The following is a 22643-nucleotide window of genomic DNA, read 5'->3' as shown; positions in this document are numbered from 1 at the left end:
GTAACACCTCATCCCAGCACTGTGATACTAGACCTCTGCAGGTTCTTCATCACCCCTCTGATGAAGTCCAAGGCCTAGGTTGTGGGTACCCCCCCACACTTCCTTTGGTCTGTTCACCAGCACTCCCCACTCTCCTGTTTAGAAGCCTAGAGTACTAAGCTGCTTATAGCTTGCAGCATACACCACACCCTGTTGTCACTCACATGTGTGCCTTTGCGAGTGCTGCTCCTTCCTTCCGCCTAGAGTTCTGCCACTCCTACCCTTTTCTCCCAACTCCTGCTCATCCATCAGCCTCTGCTCAGACGTCAGCCTCTCCAGGGACTCTCTTGACAGCCCCCTCCTCTGCAAATTGGGTTAATTTCTGTGTTCTGTGTGCCACTACCACCTCCCCCTTCCACCCCCAAGTACAAGAACATTGTAGTCACAGCTTTGTATTTAAACAGCGTCTTTTGTTCATCTCCTCCTGGAGCCTGTATGCTCCTCAGGTATGAGCTTTGTGTCTGACTTGCCTTTGTTCCCAGGCCTGACAGATAGAAGGTGCTCAACGAATGTCTGCCCAGCAAATGGATGCATTCTAAATGGAATGTCTAACCAAGCAACAGGTGCTGATATGTCATCTCTGGGGTGGTCTGAAGGTATCTGGTCAACCTTCTCTAGCGTGGAGCCATTACATTTTATATAGGACATGGACCCATGTTATTTGTGGGTTCTGTCTTATCATGTGACTATTACTCAGTATGTCAACTGTATTCTCATTTGAGGGATTGCAAGACTATTTGAGCAGGGCAGATGCTGACGTTGGAAAGCCCAGCAGTTTGGCACTGGTGCACAGTGATAGGCAGGATAGCTAAGAGCTGTGCATTACAGTCTACGTGTATAACTTGGCTTGATCTACGTGACTACTCACCAAGGTGGATGCTATCATACTGTCACAGAGAAGCTTAAACCTAGGTGCCAGCCAAGCACTTATATGTCATGTCATTAATAAGTCAGAATCTTGGCTCCATAGCCTCTGAGCATGTTGCCCTACCACCAATCATTCAGCCATCATGACTCTCGTTGATCCACATGTCAGCCAGATGATAGTACAGTTCACTACAATGAAGACTGGGTCGCTAACTAGGGAGCTACCCTCAACAGCCATCTAATAACCCTGTCCACTACCACCACCAAGAGTGATCTGATAACTGTCCATAATCACACACACACACACCAGTGGTCCAATAACCCCTCTCTTCATTTTGTCACCCTCCACTAGTCTAATAATCCAGCCACATAGCTCTCCTTTCAACAGAGCAGAGATTAAGTATAACTCAGTGAACCACACTTTTTTGTCCGAGAACTCAAAAGCTAACTTCATTTGGACGTTATCTTTAGCTGCCAGCAAAATCAAGCTTGGTATTCCATAACAACATCAATGTTTTACATTTTTGAAACTTACGCCCTTACCTGGTCTTCTATCATCCCTTCTCAGGACATGTAACAGAACTGACAATGTCATTGGATTGGTGTAATTCATGTAGGCCAGAACTCTTCAAAGTATGCCATTTAATCACCTTGTCCTTAAAAACCTTCTGGCCTGTTTCAGTGCTTGGTCAACCATTTCCACTGAAAATGGTTCTGAACAACAAAGATGGAATAAGGACAGTATTAGAATTCCTTCTATTCTTCCCTGTAAAAACCATCCTCCATCTTACCAGATCAGTGACTCTAGCCTCCTGGGTCTTTCTCTGACTACCGTTAATGACAGAGCCTTTAGTTGTCCTTGACTTTGTGACTTCTAACTAGGCTTTTCAAAGCCAAGCTCATCAGAGAACTTTTAGGACAGCCATATTGATCCCTTTGGATCCATAGTTCTCAAACTAAGCTCTAAGTCAATTCCTCGACTCACCAAGTCTTCCAGATATTCTAGGTAGATGCCCTAAATTGGCATATGATGCTCCTCTTCTGTCATTTCCCATCAGGAAGCCTTGAGCAAATGCAGGGGCCAAGCCTAAGGACAAAGAGAGAGAAAAGGCACACTTCTATTAAAGGAACGTCCCCAAAGGAAAAACTGGCACATTTTAAGAAGCCCCGGGGGGTATCTAAAAGGCAAACAAAGCTGAAAGTGGCATTTAGCTGAGGCTCTGCAAAAGAAATCAATAAGTCTACAAGTGGGCCCATTTCCCCAAAAATTAGGACATCAAACAATGGCTTGGACAGCTTGATTTAAAATGTTGATTGCTGGGCTGTATTGAAGTGGTTGGGGTGAGACCCAAGAACTTTTTTAACAATTACTCCAGGAGAACCCAAGATGGCCAAGAGCCTGACCCCCCCCCCCCCCCCGCCACTGGAAAAACAGTTAACTTGCCTTCCTTGTTTTAACAGCTCATTTTTAACTTTTATTAAAGTCAGACCTATTTTTCAGTAGGTTTGATTTTAAAAATCAAATAGGTGGATAGACGAATTGTCCACCTGTACGATGTAGGTTTGTCCTTCATTAGGCCATGGTGAAGAGAATAATCTGAAGGGTTTCATGGCTCTTTATATGGAGTTAATCTCAACACTGCCCCCTCCCCTCAGTCTATCAAATTTTCCTCACCCCAGAGGGAATTCCAGCTGCTGAACAAGAATAGGGTGTGTGCACACATCTGTCTAAGGACCTGTGCCATGTCTAGAGCCCACTTTGGGGAAACAGGTGAGAGTTTGCAGAAGCAAGGTGGCAGGTCACTGCCAATTAGCAAATCAATTGAGGGAAGGAAGGACTAAATGGCCTTACATTCTGGTTGTGTTCAGGGTGAGAACTCCACAGTTTCTCTGAGTAGATAAGCTGTTTCAGTCTCAGCTTTGCTACTTACTAGCCATGTAACCTTTAGCTAATTTTTTCTTATTTGACTCATTTCCTCATCTCCAAAGAGAATTTAGTAATAGTTTATTTTTAAAGAGAATGAAATACCTTATTTCTATAAGGTACTGTACAGTTTTTGATTGCTAGCTGGTAGCAGGCTTTAGTGTGTTTGGGAGACTCTAGCAGTCCATAGGAGCAAAAATAGGCAAGGAAGTTCATCTAATTTGAGTGCTGTCTGGGTCTCCCAGGCTGGTGGATAGGGAGGTGTTGCCTAAGTTTAGCAGTGGAGATGGGTTCCAAAGGAAAGAAAGATCAGGTGCACGAGGCAGGGGATGCAATACAGAAAGACACTTTGAAACTTGGGGGCTAAGAGCACAAACACCCTGGGGATCTTTTGAGAGGTAACAAAAGGAGAACTGGAAGTGTCATTTCTGTCCAAGAATCCTCAAATATAACGGGGCACACAGCAGACAATGGTTTTCCACCTCTAAGTGGCAAAATTGACATCAGGTGAGGAATTCGTGAGATGCTAAGAATTATTCTGCTGGTCCAATGGGAATGCCAAGTTTGGAAAACTGAAACAGAGCATCATCTTCTCAGTTCCTAATTTATCTAATTTGAGAATCATCTTACACAAAGCAGAGGAAGCTTTGGCCTGTTAAGACACTGAGCATGAAAAATAAAGGGACCATTGTGCAAGGATGTATTTGTGCTTTCTTTAAGAAAAACGAACTAAGAAATAGCAATCCACACAGTGGTAAAAATTCAAACATTATTTTTATTCTACTTGATTCCCTGGCTCCCAGAGACAAACATTGTTAGCATTTCTTCTTGTCAATCTCAAGCTATTTTACATATAAATAGGCATATATATATATATATCCTACCAATCAATTGTGTTAGACACACAGTTGCACCAACTCCTTAACATTACATCACATGCCATTCGTGTGCATTCTGTTTGTGTGCACTTGAAAGAATGTATTTATAGAATAGCATCTTTGGATATTGCCTTACAAAATTTCTCTCCAAAGATATCCTTTGTGTCTACATCCTACACGTATACCAGCGTGATACCGATGCTATGGTAAACCCTCAAGAAGCCAGTTCATGCCCTTGGCTAACTTTTCCAGATTTTTCTTAGTCTGATGGCAAAGCCAGATTTCCTGTTTGTATTACAATTCTCAATGACAAGGTTGTATACCTTTTCATCTGCTTGAGTGCCATTTGTTGTTTGTTTCCTGTGAACCATTGGGCCCTCTTTTCCTGAGTCACACCTGTTAATAAAGATCAGGTTGCCAGTGTACCATTAATCATGTCATCTTAGTATCTGTGATAACCAAGAAAGCAAAGGCTAAAGGAGTTGATTGTTACTGGACGCTTTTTGAAAGCCGATTTATACAAGTTCAGATAACAAACAGCATGATAGTACTTGGGAGAGTCCAAGAGAACTTAGACGGCATAAAAACATCCAAAGCAAAGGGATTGATTTCTGATATCTGTGTTTCTTTTCCTATTTGAGAATGTATTGAGAGCTTTCTACTTGGGGTACTTAAATAACCAACTCGGACATTCTCTTGTGCATTTGAACAAGGAAGGCACGATTTAGCTACCAGTACCTTTCTAATTTCTTCAATCTAAAATCCCAGATGCATCCCAAGGCTAGCCAGTGGTTTTATTGGAGGAAGGGCTGCAGAATTTAAAATGCAAAAATGGTTGTAGTCTAGTCAATCCAATAAAAAGGGTGAGAATAGTTAGAAGAACATCCCCGCAGGTTCATGTTATAAGAAATCTGTAGAAACCTACCTAATCATTCCCTGCTGAATGCAGAATGGTTTAAACAACCTGTTTCTGCAGCAAAGACCTCAGAAGTCAGAAGTGGTGCTGAGGCTGAAGTGGTAGAGCTCTAGCCTTGAAAAAGTCCAAGGACAGTGCTCAGGCCCTGAGCTCAAGCGCAGGACTGGCAAAAAAAAAAGGGGGGGTGGAAATTGAGAGGTTCATTTGAGGAGGTTTTTTTTGTTTTGTTTTTCTTTTTGCCAGTCCTGCGCTTGAGCTCAGAGCCTGAGCACTGCCCTTGGACTTTCTCAAGGCTAGAGCCTCAGCACCACTTCTGACTTTTTTCTAGGTATGTGGTACCAGGAATCGAACCTGGATCTTCGTGCATGCCAAATCTTCATGCATGCTAGGCAGGCACTCTACCACTAGGCCAAACTCCCAGCCCCTTGAGGAGGTTTTTTTAAAGCACTAATGAATTCCAAAACAGATGAATCCTTACTTGTCTTTATCCAAGACTGGGTTTCCAAGGGTATCTTGTGTAATTAAAATGTTTAATATTTACCCTCTACGGGGTAAGTTTTGAATTTTTACTCATTCAGTGAATTGGGTGGTGTTGGGGAGTGAAAAAACAAACAACTAAAAACACCTCACTCTCTTCATGCCTGAGTCTCCCTCTGGTGTACAGACTGGTAAACTGACCATTTAGATGTTATTTTACATTCTAGCAGCCAGCTTTTATGACAATGGTTATTTTGTTTTGCAGTCCCGTGAGGTTCCTGTATAATATCATTTGGGGACATGCTTAAAGCAGTCATTAAGGGCAGGTCTATACTTGCTGTTCTCTCTATAGAAGAAAACAATCTTCAGTTTAAAGCAAAGTACAGGTACTAGGATATAGACTTGAGAAGCAAAGAAGCCTAATATAAAGAAGAAACACACTGTCAGATTTACTAGACATGAAGTTGCAAAGGAAAACAACTATATTTGCATCCATTTTTTTCAGGGCAAGAAAATATTGATTACAACTCCTAGACATGAGCCCTTAAGCAAAAATGAGCTTGAGACATGGTGATTCTCTAGACTCAAATCCTGAATTTTTCAGAAATTGCCAACATCCTTTGTCTTACCATAATCATTAAGAGCCTTCCCTGCCCTTTACTGGCACGTACGAGAACATGTTTATATACACATACACACAGCGAGAAAGCAAAGGTAATACCAAAATAAAATATTTTCTGGCAGAGAATTTTCAATACTTGCTTAGCTATTTATTACCATTCATTAAAATAATCTAATAACAGTAACTCCAAGGGAAAATTGTAGATTCAACTCAAAGATGAAGGCACTTACTCTACTCTTGAATCACATAAGACAGGATAGCCAACTATCATTGAACTTTTAACCGCTCTCCTTAAAACATGCAGTAATTTACTTGCAGTTTGTAGGGATTTGTAACTGGGAACTAACGGTATAATACTGAAGTAAAGGTGTTACAGGTAGGTATTTAATAATTACCCAAGGAAATATAGGTTTTAATGATTAAAACTAACTCATTGGCCAGGCACTGGTGGCTTATACCTATAACCCTAGCTACTCAGGAAGCTGAGATCTGAAAAATCACAATTTGAAGCCAGCTCTGAAAGGAATGTCTGGCACACTCTTAGTTCCAATTAACCACTTCAATTAAAAAATTAACCACTTGAATAAAAATATTAAGGGATAGTTCCAAGACCCCAGGAGCTCAAGCGCCAGGAGAGCATGTGCATGTGCACATACCTACACACACACACACACACACACACACACACACACACACACACACACACACACAGAATCTCAGAATCTCAACCACATCAACAAATATAATTGGGAGGGTTTTCTGGAAATTGAACACGGGGTCTTGGGCATGGTAAGCACAAAGCAAAAGATAATTTTGATCTTTTTAGAAGAGAAAAATGAGGTTAGATCATCTCTCTAGTCATTTTTTAATGAAGCTAAATTACAATAAGAAATCATCTCCAATTAACAGAACTAACACTTGTAATGTGTCACATTTCTAAGATGTTAAGACAATTTTCTTCTCAAACTCATTATGGGAAAAGTAGTTTTTCAAATATAGATTCTACATACTGCAAAGGAGTACATTTGCTCTCCATTCAGTAAGAACTTGTAATGATGTGTTGGCCTGTTTGATGTCTACTACAATAAAACTGAGATCATGACAGATATTGTGGAAGCCAGAATGAGCAAATGCACCTCTTGTCATCTTTCAGTTAGACAAAACAGAGATCAAGTTCATGTAAAGAAGAAGGAAAAACAAAGCTTAATGTCCCCAAGTGCTGTGTCTTAGATCACAGTAAGTGAACTGTTTCCTGAGGCCACAGACAAACACCAGCAAAGCCAGAGCTGATTACCAGACAGTACTCCACGCCATCATCAGACTTATCTTGTTGTCTGTAAGACAAGGTATTGCCACTCAGTTCTAAAGAAAGCACAGGGCTGGGTGTGTTGACTCATGCATGAAATCCTAGCTACTTGGATGGATTGTAGTTAAGGCCAGCTTGGGCAAAAGTTAGACTTCCATCTCAACCAGTAAAAGCTGGGTGTATTCATGTGTGCTTGTCACCCCAACTGCATGGGGTGGTCCAGGTCAGCCTTCAGGAATAATTGAGACTCTATCCCAAAAAGTAATGCAAAAAAAAAATTTGGTTAGAGTACCTGCCTAGCAAGTACAAGCCCCTGAGTTTAAACCCCAGTACCACTGAGAAAAGAATGAGTGAACAAGGCTGAATAGTTAAGGTGCTTAGGTTCAAACCTCAGCTCTGCCACTTACTACCCATGGGACTTCGGGAGGGTTACTGGTCTCATTTCCTTACCTATAAATTAGATAGTAAATCTTTTTTTTCATGATTATGGAACATTACATAAATTAATGGCACAAGGCTGAGTATTCAAAAATGTTAGTTTTTTTCTCCTCTCCATGAGTATTTAAAGAGCATGATTAATGCAACAGTGTTTGGTCAGCAGGCATGATTCTGCCTGATGCCATCTGTTATAAGAACACAGTACTTGGGTGGGCTCTGTTGTGGAGAATCCCAATTGAAGTGCCACATATCTGGGCTAGGGGACTGAGTACAACCTAGAGGTAGTGTTTCCCAACTTTTGGGGGACCTTGGAAACATATGGGAAGGGATACCTTTGGGGTGAGTAGATGAGGCTGCCTGAAGCTTCCTGGGTCTAGCCACTTCCTCTGAGGATTGGGAAGTAAATAGTTGGATATTCTGGCAGCACTTCTGAGGCCAGTCCTTTCTGGGATATTTGTCAGAACCTCTCTGGTGTCTTAGCTGCAGCAAGACACAATGAAATTGTCCTCACATGGGCTAAAAGTAAAGCAGGAACCAACTGGTTCCAACCAGGCTTCTCTGACAAAGGTTTGGAGAACTGTGTGCTACTGGGTGGGCTTCACAGACCCTGATTCTGCCTTCAAGACCCCCTACCCCAGACATGAGTCACCCTCCAGGACTAAGTGAAAAAGAAGCTCCACGTATAGGCAGCATGGTCCCTGTGCTGTGAATAATCCAGGCAAAAAGCCAGGGACTTTGGATAAAGGACATTCACAGGTTTACCCAAGGAAAGAAAATGGTGCAAACTGATAGAGACAACTTAGCCACCCAGACATTGGCATTCTGTTAAAAAGCAGAACATCTTTTTGACTGCTTGGCCTGCCTACCTGCCCACTTAGTTGTTTGGGAGGCAGAGACACAGGGCAGAGATTGGTCAGTTCTGGTCATCAAGGAAGACTTAGGTTAGAAATATGCATTAAGTGTCAGCCTTGGAAGGCAGTCATATTCTGTCACTGTGGTAGGAAACCAGATTTCAAAATGTCAAAAACAGGATCAAGCCAGCAGGGACCATTCATCACAAAGGCTAGAATATAACAAGATAACCTGAAACAGGAAGGCCTGTGGGGCCTTTCAGACACATTAAAAATTTAAGACAGAATTAAGAGAGAAAGAAGATGGAACACAGTCCAAAAATAAAAACGCAGAATGCTTTCCTGAAAGGAACTTTAAAGTTTTATACATGCACACTTGGGTGGGAGAACGAAGATGAGTAGTGTAGTGACAGCCATTGTGGAAGCTGGCATGTGAGATTAACAGGGCAGAAAATGGGCCCAACCTCAATCTCTATTACTTTCTTTTTCAACAAGAAATATACAAGAAGGAAAGAGAACAGAGAAAGAAATTGAGTCCAAGGAAGGACAAAGGAGAGAGTAATTAGGAAATACCTGCTTGATTTGTGATTAGTTCAAGTTTTCAAGCTCAAAAAAATTCTCCCCCAAATTCTGGGAACTTTTCACTTGGGTTACCATTGGGCACCCTTGAAAACCCACAGTCTTGAGGAAATACCAAAAGAGTAAAAGGGTACATATCATATGGTTTCTTGGAAAATGAATTCCAAAAGCTGGACTGGTAAGTGTAATGGTGACACTGGATGAGGACAGAGTCTTCAAGTACCTGGTGGAAAAACAGAGTTGACTAAGAACAGCACATCCACTTAGGCTAGATCCTGTTTATCTTTAGAAAGCTAAAAATACCTAACCTGGTAAATGGGGTTTGTCAGGAGCCACATTTAATATTGAAACACTTGACAACTCTTAAACTTCAAAACTAAGGATGCATACACATCTTCAGAATCCTTCTAAAGGCATTACGAAGTCAATAAGTCAAGAAAACAAAATAGAATTAAAAACAGTGGAGAACAAAATGATTGGACTAGTGTTGGAGCTCAGTCAGACACTTCATCACACACTCAACGTGCTGGGTTCAACTCAACTGAAAAAAAATGTGGCTATCTTAAAAATCTAGGTGAACTTCTACTAATAAAGAACTCAGCAACAGAAACAAATATCCTGGGTCAAGCCAGTTTTTATATCTAATCATTAATAGTGATATCTCATTTTGAATTGTGACAAAACTAAAAAACACCCAGGAACTAGGTTAGAAAGATATATTCCATGCCTTCATCTAAAAATTTAAAATGCTACTGGCTGGGAGTTTGGCCTCGTGGTAGAGTGCTTGCCTAGTGTGCACTAAGACCTGGGTTCAATTCCTTGGTACCACACACATAGAAAAAAGTCAGAAGTGGTGCTGAGGCTCAAGTGATGGAGCTCTAGCATTGAGAAAGCCCAAGGGCAGTGCTCAGGCCCTGAGTTCAAAGCCCAGAACTGGCAAAAAAATTAAAATAAAAAATTTAAATATTTACTATATGTTTTCTAAAAATCTGAACAAAGAGAAATATATTTTTATGAATATAGTCTTTCAAATCCATAATATTTAATGCACCAAATCAGAATTCTGGCGGGGTTGTTTTTGTAGTAGACTTGAATTCTAAAGACACAGTACACAGATCATGGGCAAGCGAAGGAAAAAAATATGATGTGGGGAAGAGAATAGCATTTGTGATGTCACATATTTCTTAAAACGCAAAAATAATTTAGATATACAATTCCAGTTTAGCAAAAGATACATTATTAATGATGTGAAGCACCCAGAACCAGAAATTGGTTGATACTGTGTATCAGTAACTATGGACAATCAGGAGAACTAAAACTTCTGTAGGCATTTCTTACAGAGGGAATTTAATACAAGGAATTGGTTATACCAAGGGTAGGAGACATTAACAAGCTAAATTAGGTAGTGAAGCAATCTAGAAATGAAAAACCAGAATCTTCTTATAACTTTCAGGCTAGAGGAACCAAAAGACAAAGGGAAATAAGAGTGGCATGCTGGTGGCTCATATCTGTAATCCTAACTACTCAGGAGAAATGTTCACCAAACTCCATTTCATCCAATATCTGGACAAAGTGGTATATGTCTCTAATCCTTACATGAAGCTGTGATCAAGATTGTAATTCTAGTACAACCCAGGCCAGAAAAAAATTTTAAAAATCCATGAGACTATCTCAGTTATGAGGAAGCTTGGCATGGTGGCATTTTTTGGTTGTCCTAGCTACCATGGGAAGCATAAGACAGGAGGATCCTTGTTCAAGTTGGACCCTCTCTCAAAATGAACAGTGCAAAAAAAGGACCTTGCTCATCAGTAGAGTGCCTTTTTAGCAAGAACAACGTCATAAGTTCAAACCTCATACCATCAGGAAAAAAAGGAAGTTGGGGACACAGGAAACCAGTGTTGTGGGAGCTAGAGCCATAGAAAATTTAAAGCTGTTTCTAGAAGCATCACGGAGGCACAAGGAGATGGAGGAGAAATGCCCTTTTACAATCCCATCAGGCTAATCCTGCACAGGAAGTGGGGAGGAAGAGCGGAATGGGGGAGCATGGCAAGGATCCCAGAAAGTCCAGTCAGACTTCTTGGGAGCCTGGTCAGTCAGGAGCAGCTGAGAAGGGAGCACTTTGTAATGTGCCAACAGTAAAGCTGGCATTTCCAGTTTATGGAACAAGAATGAATTGTTCATTTTGGGTCTGTGGAAACCATTGGATCGTCATTTCAGAAAAAAAAATGTTAGAACTTTACCTCAAAATCCATGCATAAATCCCCAATGAGCTCAGAGTTCCAAATATAAAAAAATGAAGTACTAAAAGCAGGAAGCTTGGTTCTGTATCCACAGTGAGCCAGGCTAAGTCCCTGAGCAGCTAGGGTTAACACTGCTTGACCCTGTCACCTGTGTCACTACCCCCTGGAACTTCTTCCTGTTCTCCAGCTCCTCAGGCTATCCTGAGTGTCCCTCTCTTGCTTACCTAAAGCAAAGGAGCAGTGAACTCCTTAAGGACAAAGTCAAGGTCAAGTACAGTGGTACTTACTCTCACGCCTGGCACTGAGACAGTTATCCAATGCCCTAAGATTTCATTCTGCTGTTAGTCTGGTCTATATTTGCCTACTGTGGGCTCAGCACATTACTTAGCACAGCAGAGGACCAAATTCATGTGGAAGTCTCTCTGTTCCTATGGTGTTTCCTGTTTGGCTGGAAAGACAAAAGTGTGTAGTGGGGCATACAAGGGTGTCACAGCCGGGGGTTCTAAGAAGGACTTGGATTTTCCTGACGAATGCATTTGCTGCCTTAAATAGCAGCCAGGACAGATGGGAAGATGTAGCAGATGGATAGCACTTGGGGTAGTGGGCAGGGAGGAGGGAGTCCTGGATTGTGTCCCAGGCTCAGCTAGTTTCTGACCTGCTCACCTCACTCCCCATAGTGGGATCCTATGCACGATGTGAAGGGCAGACATTCTCAGCCCTGGCCGCAGGCTGGCTTTAGAGATGGATGATGGTACGGTTGGCATGGAGCAGGGCCTGCATGGGTACTTCCCAGAATGTCCCCTAGGGTTTAAAAAGAAATCAGCTCTGTTTTGACCTATTTCATTTGCCATACAATTCACCAAATTGCACAACTTGGTGTTTTCTAGTATTTTCACACAGTTGTTACAACCATGGCTATCATCTAATTTTGGAGCATTTTCATTCCTCCTCAAAGCTCAGTACTTGTATTAGCAGCCACTCTCACTCATTTCCTCACACCCTCCCCAGTCCTTCACAACCACTAATCTCTTCTGTCTTAAGTTTTTCACATACAAGGAATCATATAACATGTGGCCTTTGGTGTCTGGCTTCTTTCATGGAATATTCCTGATCTCAGAGTTCACACAGGGTATGCCACAGATGTATCTATGGTGGATGGATACAGCTCCTTTTCATGGCTACATAATTTTTCGCAGTATGGATATGCCACATTTTATGTATTCATCAGTTGATGGACTTTTGGCTTGGTCTATCTTTGGCTGATTGTGAATAATTTATAAATAATCCTTCTGTGCTTATGCATGTACAAACTTTTATATGCATGTACTTCCATTTTTTTCTCTTGAGTAATATTTATGTCTAGGAGAAAGATTGTTTGGTCCTATATGATTCTACTTTTAACTTTCGGAGAACTTTCTGACTGTTTTCCAAAACTGTCCTAACCATTTTTTTTCATTCCTCCAGCAGTGTACATAGGTTCGCCCAGTGATTTTTATATTCATCCATAGTTAAAACTACTGAGTCACAGGGTAGTTGAAGGACTTGATTTCTAAATCTCTGCAACTTACTATCCAATATTAGATTACCCAGGGCTGCTCTCCCAGTCCTCGGTTGCTAGAAAGGTGGCTATGCTTTAGAGCACACCGCTGGCTCCTCAGAACACCCTGGTCCCTTGGCTTGGTTTTGAGATAAGAACTGAGTTCCAGCTTGGCCCCCTCCTCCATCTTTGTCCAGCCCTGATGATGGATTCCAAAGGCTGCTGGGCCAAACCTACAGCCCATGTTGGTGGGGAACCATGTATTTGGCAGGCTGGGTTCCAGAGTCAGTGAGATTGGAGGTGCTGGCTGGGAGCATGCATTGAACTAGTCAGGAAGGGAGGAACCCCCAGCCCTGGGTGATCTGTTCAGCTCACCCATCCTTAATTCAGACAATGAAGGCTCCAGGACACAGGGCCAGTGGGAAGATGGCTTCTTCAGAGCTGGAGGCAGAAGGGGAGCTGGTCTTCCCCTGAGAAAAGGGAAGAGGGGGCTGGGAGTTTGGCCTAGTGGTAGAGTGCTTGCCTAGCATGCACAAAAACCTGAGTTTGATTCTACATAGATAGAAAAAGCCAGAAGTGGTGCTGTGACTTAAGTGGTAGATCTCTAGCCTTGAGAAAGCCAAGGACAGTTCTCAGGCCATGAGTTCAAGCCCCAGGACTGGCAAAACAAAGGGGGGGCGGAAAGAGGGGACTTGAGACCTGATTCAAGTCTGTCTTTACATTCATTGCCTCATGGGGGACATTATTCAGCCTTGCAGAACCTCAATGTCATACAAGGCAGCAGCAGCAGCCTGGCAGGAAAATAGAGACAATTAAAGATTTAAAGGGCCACCCACAATGCTGGGCACATGGCAGCCTCTTCATCCATGCCAGATTCTTTCTTACTTGTTACTCACGAGAGGAAAGGATAAGTCCTCCTTTAACTCCCACTCTGAAACAAGCATTTGTGTCCTCTTTCCATAATGCCAAACATCTCCAGAGCCTGAGTCTCCAAGGACAGTGAGCACAGATCTGTCCTGGTCTCCAGAGCCTTAGCCAGGGTCCCTGAAGCCTGGGGAAGGGGGGAGGAGGACTGGGTGGGCACTATGCATATTCAGCTCTTCTGTGGTGAGCTGGGCCTTCTCTAGGTCAGCAGGGCAGATGCCGTTGACAGTTCAGTCCATGGGAATGGCAGCTTCAGGTATTCTGCAGGGAAGTTTCCATGGGGCCCTGAGTACTACTCCACAAAACCGTGGTAGGACTGTCAGGGAAGACCTTCCAAATCATTCTCTTGCCACTTAGGAACCTTTACTCATTTAGAGACCTTAATCCAGCTGATTCCTGAGACTGGCCCCAGACATCTTTTCTAACCTTCATGGATTTCGCTTTTTCAGGTAGTAGGTGAGAATCAGCTACACACTGTGTGGACTGGGGAGGTTTGAACTCAGAGCCTGGCAATGTCTCTTAGCTTTTTTTTTGGCTTGAGGCAGGCACTTTACTTCTTGAGCCAAATCTCCACTTTCAGCTTTTTGTGGTTAAATAGAGATAAGATCCTTGTGGACTTCATTGCCCCGTCTGGCTTCAAATCAAGGTCCTCAGATATTGAGTAGTTAAGATCACAGGTATAAGCTACCAGTGCCCAACTCATACATGCTTTTAATTCACTATGCACTCTTTGCCTTTCCTTAAAATACAAATATTATATATATATACATTTAACTTACAAAGACAAGCATGTGATAAATACCTCTGTGCTCTCCCTGTCCATGGCAGGTATTACTAATCAAACAGCACTCTCCCTGAGCTGGGGGGGCAGTCCTCAATCTTACACTCCAGGCAGGGAGTGAGGATTGATTGGAACTGCCATCAGAGATGGTGTCTATTTGTTATTCTTCAGAAACTCTTGTTTGACGCTTCCAACTCCACCTGTAGTCCTAATTGGATGCCAAATCTTTGTTCCGAGATGTCTTCCCTTGTCTTCCCTTTCTTCCACCCTGTGACAGCCTGTTTGAAGTTCAAGCGTGTCCACGCAGGCCTCCTCCACAACCTTCTTCTTCTGTTAATGACATACCATTTGCCTGTAGTCCAAGAATCATAATTTCCTGCTCCCTTCCTGTCCCTGTATGCTTTTCTTCTCCAATCCAGCCAGTCACCAGCCTGTCGCTCTCTTCAGTGTCCCTCTGGTCTGTCCCTCCAGCCTGAGCAGTCCCATTGTCCACACAGGCCTTTAGCACTCAGGAGACAGTGAGCCCTAGGCTCACAGCCTCTTCAGGAGTCCAAGCAAAGGACATCTGCTCTCTTCCGAGCTGCCCACTTTGCACATCCGTACAGCAAAGATGGGTTTCAGTATATTGGAGAGAGAAGCAAATAATGCTAACACAAGTCTCAGAGCTGTTGTCCAGGGTCAGCTCCACAACTCACTAGTCCATTCTCCCTTGCTTCCTTCCAACCTTCTCTCCTTCCCCTGTTCACCCTCTCTTTCCTGCTATTCTCGTCTTCCTCTTTTCTCTCTTCTGTTTTCCCTCCCTCCATCCGTAAAGAACACAAATTTCTTTACAAAATCAAATCATTTCTGTAGAATAGCTGGCACTGTTGAGAGAAAAGATAAATCTCAGATCTGGAATATGTCTGCCAGTCACCTCACTGATGGCATGCTGCAGGGGAGGGGACAGAGCACATGTCCAAGGTCCTGCTGCAAGGGTGAGAGGCCAGGCTAAGCCTAGAGCCCAGTGTTCAGCTCCAACTCAGTGCGATTTCTACCACCCTGAGGAGAGGGAGGACACCCTGGATATTTCAGGGTAGAGGGGTAAAGGTGGGACAAATCTCTCCAGAAGCCAAAATCATGCCTTCTTCCTTTTTATTTTGAGGGGAGGAGTACTGGGGTTTCAACTTTCAGTTGAAGAAAACATTTTAACATATGGTGTCAATGTAATCACTTTTTATTAGAGACATTGTCATGGGATACAATTTCAAATTATTTCTTATCAAGAAGGGGTGCTGGGGGCTGGGATGTAGCTTAGGATAGAGTGCTTGCCTAGCATGCATGAAGTCCTGGGTTGATTCCTCAGTATCACATAAGCAGAAAAAGCCTGAAGTGGTGCTGTGGTTCAAGTGGTAGAGTGCTAACCTTGGGCAAAAAGCTCAGGGACAGTGTACAGACCCTAAGTTCAAGCCCCAGGACTGGAGAGAAGGAAGGAAGGAAAGAGAAGGAAAGAGACAGTTCCTACCTCTAATCCTAGCTACTTAGGAGACTGAAAATGGGAGGAATACAGTTTAAAGGCTGCCCAGACAGGAAGTTCTTTGAAATGTCATTACTATTTGATCAGTACAAAGAAGAGCTGAAGGAATGGTTCAAATGGTAGTGACAGCCATGAGGAAGCAGGTTGAGTGAGCCTAAGTTCCTGAGTTCAGGCCTAGTATTGGTGCACAAGTGAACACTCGTGTGTGTGTGTGTGTGTGTGTGTGTGTGTGTGTGTGAGAGAGAGAGAGAGAGAGAGAGAGAGAGAGAGAGAGAGAGAGAGAGAGAGAGAGAGAGAGAGAGGTGATGCCTCTGAGGATGTAACTGGACCACATCCCGGAATATATCAGTCTAACTGGAGATGGAGGATTCTTCCTCCCCAGGCTGGAGTCTCAGCCTAGCTAGAACCAGCTACACTACAACAGTCATGGCACTGTGCTATAACACACAGTAAGGAACTTTTAGTTTGTAGCCCAGTCTTGCCAGAGAATCTCTTGTTTTTATTTCTGCCTTCCATTTAAAGAATGCCTCTTAAAAACAAAAGCAAAAAGGAATTCTTCTATTCCATTTCAAAGTTAAGAATTTTTTTATGGCACAAAGTGTCAGCTTTCTGACATGTACAAATTTCTACTGTATTGTCTCCCTTCCGATACAATGTGGCCGTAATACATTTTGAGAGGGAGTTATTTGTTGAATCTGTTTCTCTTGGTCTTTGATACATACCTAGAAAGTATCTCAAATATCAATCTATCAGTTAGTCAGCAGCAACAGCAAAAATCCTCCTTTTCTAACTCTTGCTCTTGTCCTCACCACAGCTACCCACTCCCCTCCCCTTTGCTCAGCCCCTCGGACCGGCTGCCCTATGGCATCGAGGAGAATGGGGGTACACCATTTCCCCCAAAAGCTTCTGGAAGGCATCACCACCAGCACCAGCATCATTCCAACTATGGTCTCTCGCTGACCCTGGAGAACAAAGAGGGGCCTCTGAGGTCCCCGAACTCTAGCAGCAAGTCCCTTACCAGTGAGTTGGGGTTCGGGGCAGGGGTTCAGAGCTGAGGGTTCAGGAGCGAGGAGCAAGGCTAGAGCTAAGTCCTCATGCCCAGAGTAGACCCTTGCCCGTGCCCATGCCGCATGAGGGTGGTAGCATTATGCCAATGGCCAGGTTTAGACAGAGTGGACAAGAGTCTGACCAACTTTGGCAAGGCAATCTAGAGAGGATGGATGCTCCAGCGTGATCCCGGGGTGCAGATCACTGCAAAAGAGGAAGGGCAGAGGGATGTGGTGGCTAGCTTCCCACTGTCCTGATTTCAGGAAAAACCATTCTGACGCCCCTCTTCTGAGAGTAAGGTGGGGTGAGGTGAGGGTCAGACCCACGGGGTCCACTGGTAATGCCAGCTCTAAAAGAACAATTACAGAAATACAGCAAGCAGTGAGAAACATGGTTAGCAGCGGGTAGAGAGTGAATTAACATCAGTTAGCCTTAAAAACTGGGCTTGGGCTACGTGGCATGGTAATGCCTGGACTCCTAACTATTGGGGAGGCAGGGCTGGGGAGGATTGTCGTTCTAGGCCAGCTTGGGCAAAGTCCATGAGACTCCATCTCTGTGAAGAACTGGGTACTGTTGTGGGCTCCTGACATCCCAGCTCCAGTGGAAGGGTAAAAAGGATTTATACACTTCACAAAACTCTGCACCTTCATGTCTGCCCATACTACCCTTGCCTCAGGAAGACCCCAGGCTCATCCTTTTGCTCCTGGGTATCTATCACGGCTTCCCAATGCAGCGCTTCCAGTGCCAAGTCAGCCTTTAGCAGAGAGAATGCCTTGAGACCTTTCCCTCCCCTTCCCCTAGCCTAGGATAAAGGCCTCCCTGCTGAGTGAGCATGGCCACGTGCAGACTATATGGCCTGCATCCCCACCCTACCTGTGCCAGTAGGAGCCCTGTCCTCCACTCCCGCTGTTTCCTCTGTGCCTTAGTGAACTCTTGTACATCCCTCATGAGCCAGTGCTCAGTAAAATACTCCCTGTCATCCGGCCACTCTTGCTAGATTTGGAGTGCTTGGTCTCTTGCTCCTATAGAAACTAATTAAACCTTTCATTACTTTTATTTCGAGTACCATGTATATGTTCTAGTCTCAGAATTGTGTCTCTATTGCCTTTTTATTTCAGCTCCCTAGGTCTCAATTGATAACAATATTTAGCACAAGTTTTACTAGGTAATGAATATTTAAATTCAATGAATAGTTAATAGAGGAGAAAGAGTGATGGCACACAAACTCAAGTAGTACAAAAGGCAAAGTCAATGGATCTGGTTTTATAAATGTAACATAGTATGTGTGTGTGTGCTCTATCACTTGAGCCACAGCTCCACTTCCAGCTTTTTGGTAGTTAATTGAGGAAACTCTTAAGAGCATATTTATACATCTATCAGCCTCAATGCAAATATTTCCAGTTCATATGGTGGCTTTCCACTTTTAAAGCATCTGTGCATGAATAAAGCCTACTTAATACTCGAAGCAACCCTGCAAGGTAAGACATTCTATTTTCACTATTCAGAAGCTCAGAGAGGTAAAGCCATTTACCCAGCCCCACCTAGCTGTGTGGAAGAGGAAGAGCTGGGCTTCAGATATTCTTCCCAGCAGGCTGGGGGGAAGAAGAGGAGAAGGAGGCAGAAAGGGAGCTGAACATCTGGCTGTGGCAAGGGCTCCACAGCCCCCACTATGTCTACCTGTCATTTCACCCTGTCCTGATTCATTCTCCCTGGCTATTTTGCAGAACTGAGTCCAGGAGCGCCTGCCTTGTTCAGCGAAGCTGCAGCCCATCTGAAGAAGCTGGAACTGGAGACCGTGAAGGCTGCTGGGCCATGGCCTGCTCTGCACATCAACATCAATAAGGTGTGGTCTGGCCTCTGCCTGGAGCCTAAATGGGGTGCTGGTGTCCAACCTACGACACCCAGACACCTAGATTGTCAAATGTGTCAGGAGGGATGTCTGCTCCGTCTTGCTTAAACATTCACTGCTCAGGTCCTTTTAGAGCAGAATCACTTATCACTCTCCTTCCTGTTGGGTTAATTACAATGTTAAGAGTTATTCAATGCATCACCTACCCTGGCATTGGTCTGCTTTTTCTAACTCTAATGGTTTTCAACTTTTCTTCCACGTGGCCCATGATAGCTTACCCAGCGTTCGGCACTGTCTTAAGCTGTTCTGGAAGGAACTGTAGCATATTGTGGCACAGAGCGCTCACAGGCTCAGTAGTGATGTGTGGTTGCCTTGGCTGCTAGTGGGGTGCTGAGGGTTGCTGCTTGCTCAGGGGAAGACGAACCCAAGAGGGCTATGAATTATGTTGCAGGTCCCTGGAGTTCATACTAAAACTTCCCTCCTTCCTCCCTCCCCCAAAGGAATGCATCAGGGGGTTCAGGTGCAGGTCAGTGGTAGAGCACATGCTTGGGCCCCAGGTTCAATCCTCAGCCTCACAACAAACACTAGAAATAAAAACCAGCAAGTAAGCTAGAGTGATGTGATTAAGCACCACACGTGATCAAAGCATGTTCCTTCATGCTGATTCCATGTCATTAATAAAATTACATTTCCCAGCAGAGCTCTCTTGTTGCCATGACATGATGATTGGGGTTCGTTGGCTTGGATGGCTTTTAAAGATGTTGTTTCAGCCCGCTCCCCTCAGCCTTAAGGACCCAGCATATTCAGATTCTTCTAAGGTTTTGGTACTCTCCTGCTCGTAATTTGCTAATGAAAAATCCTTTTCACTACCCAGTTCTAAAATGGTTACCCAAAGTTAGCACAGGGAGTTAAATCACATCAGACTGCAAGTGTGTAAAAATTCATAGCAGTGATCATTTCTTTACCCCCAAATGACATTTTCAGATGGCCTCATTTCAAACTATAGTACCAACACCCAATTCTCTAACATTTGTATGGGTGTTGTTTGGATTTTAGATATTTTGGGTTTGTTTATTTTTCCAGTCCTGGGCCTTGAACTCAGGGCCTGAGCACTGTCCTTGGGCTTTCTCAAGGCTAAAGCTCTACCACTTGAGCCATAGCACCATTTCTGGCTTTTTTCTATGTATGTGGTACCAAGGAATCGAACCCAGGTCTTTGTGCATGCTGGGCAAGCTCTCTACCACTAGGCCAAACTTCCGGTCCTGGATTTTATATATTTTGAGACCAGGTCTTACTTTATATATAAGGCTGACCTGGACGTATATGGATACATGGTACTAGGTGCTCCAAAAATGGCTTTCAAAATGGTAATCCTCCTGCCTCTGCTTCCTGAATGCTGGGAGCGCAGGTGTGTACCACCATGTCTAGCTCATACTTGCATGTTTTGAATTCTGCATTTCCATCATGAATAATGAAATTTCTTTTGACAAATATAAAAGATTGCCTTTTGAAAGACAGAAAGCACAATATTCTTGGCTCTTTCTCTGAGCTGAAATTGTGGTTGTATAATCTCCCACAGAAAGGCTTTTTTTTTGCCAGCCCTGGGGCTTGAACTCTAGGCCTGGGCTCTGTCACTGAACTTTGTGAACATTATATCACTTGAGCCATGGGCCACTTCTGGCTTTTTTGAGTAGGTTATTAGAGATGAGAGTCTTATGGACTTTCCTGCCCAGGCTGGCTTCTAACCATGTTCCTCAAATCTCAGCCTCCTGAACAGCTAGGATTACAGGTAGAACCACTGGTGCCCAGCTAGAGATGCATTTTTTTATTAAAAGATTTTATTAACATTGATTTTTACATCATATTTCAGATGTCAAGTTTAGCAAACAAGTATTCAAGAATGGACTCTCTATATGTGATCACTGGCACATAAATTTAAGAACAAAATTAAAATTAAGCTGAGTCTTTGTATGTCATAGATACATATGGATCTATATATCAATATATCCATGCCATATATATCCCATCATAGACTTATATGTCTATATAGTTATATTTATATCTCCAAGTTCATGTCAATGACCTTGAGTACCCGAATATTAAGTCATCACTCTTGTAGTGTGTGGATCTAATAATCACATATCAAGGAGACCATGTGCCTTTTGTTCCTTTGGTCTTGGCTTATCTCACTCAACATGATTTGCTCTTGTTTCATCCACTTCCCAGTGAATGCCACTATTTTATCTTGTCTGGTGGCTTTGTAGAATTCCACTGTATGTATGTACCACATTTTTTTGTATCCATTCATCTGTAGTGGGGCATCTGGGTTGTTTCTACTCTTGGCTGTTGTGAATAGTGCAGCGATGACATGGCTGTGCAGGTGTCCTTATCCTATTCTGGGTCATGTTGCTCATGGTAGATGCCTAGGAGTGGTATGGCTGGGTTGTAGGGAAGGTCTATGTTTAATTTTTTGAGGAACCTCCAAACTGCCTTCCAGAGTGGTTGGACTAGTTTCCATTCCCACCAACAGCATTTTTAAAGAAAACAAAAGCAACCACACAAGGATACACACATTTTTCAAACTTTAAATTTGTCTTTTTCCTGAGCCTGTGCTGAGCAGATCTCTCTTGCTCTATCCAGAGTCAGCACCAGGTCATCTTGAACTTTATGCCCAAAAATGTTGTTTAGATTTACCCAAATTCAAGGAGGAAATCAGTACTAACTTGCCATCTTTTTCTTATTTTAGCAGCATTTCTCTTTTTTTAAGTAGGTTTTCGGTCATTACTGTCAGTATAACCACATTCCCTTAAGCAACTGTCAAAACTCTCAAAGGAACTTTATAACTAATTTAATTCCTGTATCCCAGCATATCTTTTCCCCCAAATTAAACTCTAATTAAAAATTAACTCTTCATACATCAGTGAAAATATCCATTTCAGTGTGAAACAAACATCTTAATATAACTGCATTTATTTACAAGCACAAAATCAAATTTCCAAAACCTATACTGTAAACCTCACCTTTTCAGAATAAGTAAATTGTAAATAAGTTACACTATTTGCCTAAAGGGAAAAGCTAAGCCTCTAGGGTAATGAATTCAGTCAAATAAGCCAGTTTTCCAAGTCCAGCACCACAGCTCAGGGTCAGTGCTCTCCTCCTATTGTAAGCATGTTCCTTCCTTTCTCCCTTCTCCTCCCTCCCTCCTTTCTCCTTCCTTCTTTCTCCTCTTTCCTTTCTTTTTTCTCTTTTCTCTCCATCCCTCTATATCTCCCTCCCTTTCTACCCAATCCCCTTTCCTTTCCCCCCTTCCCCTCCTCTCCCTTCCTCTGGTCTCCTCTCTCTCCCATCTTTGGGCTTGAACTTGGCTAAACAGGCACCACTTGAGGTACACCTTCAGTGCTTTTTGCTTCGTTATTTTAGATATGACGTCACACTTTTTACTTGGTTGGACTTGAACTGTAATTTTCCCCCTACACATCCTGCATAGCTGGGATTACAAGCATATGCCGCCACAGCTGGCTCAGTAATTTTTTTTTCTAATCAAAGCATCTAGCCTGAAAGTGTCATTCATATCTTTTTTTCTCATTGGAACATCCTAAAAATCATATAATTGGTCAGGAGCCAGTGGCTCATAATTATAAACATAGCTACTCAGGAAGTTGAGATCTGAAGATCACAGTTGGTCGCTAACCCAAGTAGAAAAGTCTATGAGACTATTATCTTCAGTTAACCACCCAAAAGCTAGAAATGAAGGTATGGCTCAGGTGGTAGAGTGCCATCGTTGAGTGAAAAAGCTAAGTGGGACTACAAAGACCTCTGTTTAAGCCTCAGTGCTGTCATGGAAAACATACACAA

General features: G+C 43.1%; 1 protein-coding gene and 1 long non-coding RNA gene across 6 annotated transcripts in view; one reads left to right on the top strand and one right to left on the bottom strand.

Moving 5' to 3' along the window:
• The window catches only part of Epb41l4b (erythrocyte membrane protein band 4.1 like 4B), a 134805-nt gene that overhangs the window by 82935 nt on the left and 29227 nt on the right, over positions 1-22643 (top strand). For all 5 annotated transcript variants that reach the window (XM_090330404.1, XM_090330402.1, XM_090330403.1 and 2 more), the window contains exons 16-17: positions 16707-16912; positions 18664-18782. In XM_090330404.1, coding sequence (XP_090186530.1) covers positions 16707-16912; positions 18664-18782 — 325 coding nt within the window. The remainder of the gene's footprint in view (positions 1-16706; positions 16913-18663; positions 18783-22643) is intronic.
• Positions 1940-12218, bottom strand: LOC150065755 (uncharacterized). The gene is made up of 3 exons (XR_016534799.1): positions 12191-12218; positions 11801-11938; positions 1940-1993 (listed from the first exon to the last, which is right to left on the bottom strand). It is a non-coding gene; the product is annotated as an uncharacterized LOC150065755 (long non-coding RNA).

This window comes from Megascapheus bottae, chromosome 3 (genome assembly GCF_031878675.1).
Source record: "Megascapheus bottae isolate mThoBot1 chromosome 3, mThoBot2.hap1, whole genome shotgun sequence".
Taxonomy (NCBI): domain Eukaryota; kingdom Metazoa; phylum Chordata; class Mammalia; order Rodentia; family Geomyidae; genus Megascapheus; species Megascapheus bottae.
Note: the sequence above shows the minus strand (reverse complement) of the source record. Positions and strands in the feature narration are given on the sequence as shown.